At 44.5% G+C, this 5,000-nt stretch overlaps 1 protein-coding gene across 3 annotated transcripts in view; it reads left to right on the top strand.

Annotated features, from left to right (window-relative positions):
• The window catches only part of Ir25a (ionotropic receptor 25a), a 52,240-nt gene that overhangs the window by 18,877 nt on the left and 28,363 nt on the right, over positions 1-5,000 (top strand). For all 3 annotated transcript variants that reach the window (XM_070114603.1, XM_070114602.1, XM_070114601.1), the window contains exons 4-7: positions 726-915; positions 1,632-1,774; positions 2,577-2,686; positions 4,488-4,607. In XM_070114603.1, coding sequence (XP_069970704.1) covers positions 726-915; positions 1,632-1,774; positions 2,577-2,686; positions 4,488-4,607 — 563 coding nt within the window. The remainder of the gene's footprint in view (positions 1-725; positions 916-1,631; positions 1,775-2,576; positions 2,687-4,487; positions 4,608-5,000) is intronic.

The raw sequence follows: 5,000 nt of genomic DNA, 5'->3' as shown, positions 1-5,000 counted from the left end.
GAGAAGGAGGAGGGGAAGGAAAGAGGAGGAGAGGGGCTAGGAGAGAGAGAGGAGGGAAGGGAGAGAGGGAGGAGTGTTTTGTGTCTTGCAAAAGGCCTCTAAGATTATAGTTTAGTTTAGTCTCTAATGTCTCTTTTGTGGGATCATTTGTTTGGATTTGTTTGTCAGAAAAAAAGGGAGAAAAAAAAAAAACGAAAAGGACAAAAAAGAAAAGGAAAGAAAAAAAACATTGGCATATTTTACGTTCTTTTCACAGAAGTGTTTTCTGGTGATGGACTGTTAATGTTCTCATTTTCTGTATTATCACTTAGGAAAAGTCTGATTATAGTCTGTGAAAACACTTAGTGGGAATAAATGAATGGTGACACGACATTGCATTCAAAAGTTCGTTTCTTAGCTATGGAAGGTGTTTTTTTTTTAACTTTTATTTCCCTTTTTGTGTGTGTGTGTGGGGGGGGGAGGGTGATAAGCCAGAAAATAATAAAAAACTCCAAAGTAAAGACATAAAAAATTGACAAAGAAATTCATAAATAAAGTCCCTACAATGACGTCAAGAATGATATCAAGATCACAGAAACGAACAAATAAACGACAAACAGTTTTAAACACTAAAACACAGCCATTAAACAAATAAATAAACTGACAACCACATAAATGAATGCACAGACAAATAAATAAATATCGACACAAATATATCCATAATCAAACACCCAAATTTCGAACAGGAGACGACATCGAGGTGACAGTGAACGCAACCTGTGATTTAGTGGACGCAGCCATTGACGCGTCCGAACCCCCGCACATTGTCTTAGACGCGACCACAGCGGGGATTATGTCCGAAACCGTGAAATCTTTCACCAGAGCTCTCGCTTTGCCTACGTTTTCGGCTTCGTACGGACAGGATGGGGATCTAAGGTATGTTTTCATTTTTATTTTTTGTTGTTTTTAATGTTCTTAATATCAGAAGAGATGCTGAGAATAACGATAGTGGTAATTATAATAGTTATAATAATAATGATATTATTACTAACAGTAATAATAATAGGGTTGATGATCATAATGATAAAAGTGATAATAACGATATTAATAATAGCAATAATAATGAAAATAACAACAACAACAACAACAACAACAACAACAACAACAACAACAACAACAACAACAACAACAATAATAATAATAATAATAATAATAATAATAATAATGATAATAATAATGATGATGATAATAATAGTAATAATGATAATAGCATTAATGGTGATAATAATAATAATGAAAAGGGCAAGAAGAGTAATAGTAATAATGATAAGGACAACAATGATAGTAATGAAAATAATAACAATAATGATAATAATGATAATAACGATAATAGTAATAATAATAGTAGTAATAATGATAATAATAATAGTAGTAGCAGTAGTAGGAATAGTAGTAGTGATGATAATGATAATATTAATAATAATAATAATAATAATGATAATAATGATAATAATAATAACAATAATAACAACAAAGATAATAATAATGATTATAGCAATAACGATGAAAATGATGATACATACACCATCTTCCTCCACCAACACCATACTAACACCATACCCTCAAACTCTCTTCCCCCCCCCCCCCCACAGAGAATGGCGCGACCTGACCTCCGACGAAGAGAACTACCTCGTCCAGCTGATGCCTCCCGGGGACATCATCGTGCAAGCCATCAGGGACATCGTGCGCACTCAGAACATCTCCAACGCGGGAATTATATATGATGATACGTTCGGTGAGTTGAGGGGGAGGGTGGGGGAGGGAGGTGGGGAGAGGGAGGAGGGGGATGGGGATGGGAGGTGGGGAGGGGGAGAGGAAGAGGAGAGGGATGGGATGGGAGGTGGGGAGGGTGGAGGGGATGGGAGGGTGGAGGGGGATGGAAGGGGGGGGATGAGGAAGGGAGGGGAGGGAAGGAAGGGAGGAGGAAGGGAGGAGGGGGATGGAAGGGTGGAGGAGGGAGGAGGGATTGGGTGGAGAGGGAGGAGGAGGGAGGGAGAGGGAGAAGGGAGGAGGTGGAAATAGGAGGGAGGAGGGTGGGGTGGAAGGTAGGGAGGAGGGAGGGAGTAAGGAGGAGGAGAAGGAGGAGGAAGGGAGGAGGGGGAAGGGGAAGTAGGGGGAGAAGGGAGAGGGCGAGGAGAAGGAAGGAGTGGGTAAGGAGAAGGGAAGGAATGGGGGGGAGAGAGGAGGAGGAAAAGGAGGAGAGAGGATATGTAAATGGGGAGTGGGAGCGAGGATTATGAAATGAGTGAAAATGGGATAAGACAAAGAAATCTACAATTTGTAATTATAAAAGTGATAAGGATAACAAACCATATATGAATAAGCTCTCCTAAAAAACAACAACAAAAAAACAGATTAGTAAAAAAAAAATACAAATGATTAGAAATAGAAAAATACCCCTCCCCTCTCACCCCCCAAAAAAAAAAAACTGTATATATATATATACATAAAATAAACATGAATATAAAATATCCGAAAGTCGACCACATTTCCCTTCTCTCCTAAAAACACGTCTCCAACATGTTTTCCTTTGACAGTGATGGAACACAAGTACAAGTCGTTGCTTCAGAACCTTCCTTGTCGACATATCATGACGATGGTGGAGAAGACAGAGGCGGGACTGAGGAACCAGACGAGGAGGCTGAAGGTGAGAAAGAATTATTATTTTTAGTATTGAAAGAGAGGAATCGGACGAGGAAGCTGAAGGTAGAAAGAATTGATATTTTTTGTTATTATTGAAATAGAGGAATCGGACGAGGATGTTAGAGTTGAGAAAGAATTAGATTTTTTTGTTACCGTTGAAAAAGAGGAATCGGACGAGGAGGCTGAAGGTGAGAAAGAATTATAATTATTTTTAGTATTGAAAGAGAGGAATCGGACGAGGAGGCTGAAGACGAGAAAGAATTATTATTTTTTTTATAGTTCAAGGAGAGGAATCGGACGAGGAGATTGAAGGTGAGAAGCAATTATTATCATTTTGTTATTTTTGAAAGAGAGGAATCGGACGAGGAAGCTGAAGGTGAGAAAGAATTTGAATTTTTTGTTATTGTGGAAAGAAAATATAATCAGACGAGGAGAAAAGTGAAAAAAATTGATTTTATTTGTTATTGAAATGAACGAATGAATGAGGATGTTTTATATATGCTATGATAATTGTTAATCATTCGCATCATCATTATCATCATCATTATCCCCACCACTAATCATCATCATCTTTGCCATCTCATCGTCACCGTCCTCCTCCTCACCATCATCTTCACTAATTAGCAGTTACCATTCATCCCCTCCTTATCACCATCACTGTCCTCTACCTCACCATCACCTCTACCATCCACCTCACCTCACTAATCACCACCATCCTCCTCCTCCACTTCACCATCACCAATTCTCATCCTTCACATCGTCTACCTCACCATCATCTTCATCAACCACCAGTCACCATTCACCCTCTCTCTATCACCATTCTTCCTCCTCCTCACCATCCACCTCACCCTCATCTCCACCATCCTTCTCCTCCGGCTCACCATCCTCCTCATCCACCACCTCATCTTCACCATCCACCATCCACCACCCACCATTCACCCTCTCTCCTCCCTCCTCCTTACCATCACCTCCACCATCCACCACCCACCATTCACCCTCTCTCCTCCCTCTTCTCCGCCATCCACCACCTCACCTCCACCCTCCACCACCCACCACTCACCACATTCACCCTCTCTCCTCCCTCCTCCTCACCATCCACCTCACCCACATCTCCACCATCCACCACCCACCACTCACTCTCTCTCCTCCCTCCTCCCTCCTCACCATCACCTCCACCATCCACCACCCACCACTCACCCTCTCTCCTCCCTCCTCCCTCACCATCACCTCCACCATCCACTACCCACCACTCACCCTCTCTCCTCCCTCCTCCTCACCATCCACCTCACCCACATCTCCACCACCCACCACTCACCCTCTCTCCTCCCTCCTCCTCACCATCCACCTCACCCACATCTCCACCATCCACCACTCACCATTCACCCTCTCTCCTCCCTCCTCCTCACCATCCACCTCACTAACCACCATTCACCCTCTCTCCTCCCTCCTCCTCACCATCCACCTCACCCACATCTCCACCATCCACCACTCACCATTCACCCTCTCTCCTCCCTCCTCCTCACCATCCACCTCACCCACATCTCCACCATCCACCACCCACCCCTCACCCTCTCTCCTCCCTCCTCCCTCCTCACCATCACCTCCACCATCCACCACCCACCACACTCACCCTCTCTCCTCCCTCCTCCTCACCATCACCTCCACCATCCACCACCCACCACTCACCCTCTCTCCTCCCTCCTCCTCACCATCCACCTCACTAACCACCATTCACCCTCTCTCCTCCCTCCACCTCACCCACATCTCCACCACCCACCACTCACCCTCTCTCCTCCCTCCCGCAGGATGCCGACATCGTGAACTACTTCGCCGTCGGGAATCTGGCCACCATCAGCAAGATCCTGGATGCTGCGACCTTCAACGGGATGTTCGGGCGGAAGTATGCCTGGTATGCGCTCTCGAAGGTATGCTGAGGCGTGGTTATGCTGTCATGTTGCGTCTGAGGGTGTGTGGTGGTAGGGTGTAGTCTTGGAGTGAAGTGGGTGTGGTGTGTGGTGGTAGGGTGTAGTTTTGGAGGAAAGTGGATGTGGTTTCGGGTCGTTTTATGTGTTTTGTCATGTGGATGTGGATAATTGGTTGTTTGGGTGGTTAGGTGGATAGATATATCGGTTGTGGTTGGTCGATAGTTTGGTTGTTTTCATTCGCGTTAATGAGGGAATGAGATCTTTATGACATATGCATATCCACGTTCAACAAGCTCACTCCTGATACCCACTCATACCCCTACCCCCTAGCATACCCTTCTTCCCCTCCCCACCCATACCCCTACCCCCTAGCATACCCTTCTCCCCCCCCCC

Source organism: Penaeus vannamei, chromosome 36 (assembly GCF_042767895.1).
Source record: "Penaeus vannamei isolate JL-2024 chromosome 36, ASM4276789v1, whole genome shotgun sequence".
Classification (NCBI taxonomy): domain Eukaryota; kingdom Metazoa; phylum Arthropoda; class Malacostraca; order Decapoda; family Penaeidae; genus Penaeus; species Penaeus vannamei.
Note: the sequence above shows the minus strand (reverse complement) of the source record. Positions and strands in the feature narration are given on the sequence as shown.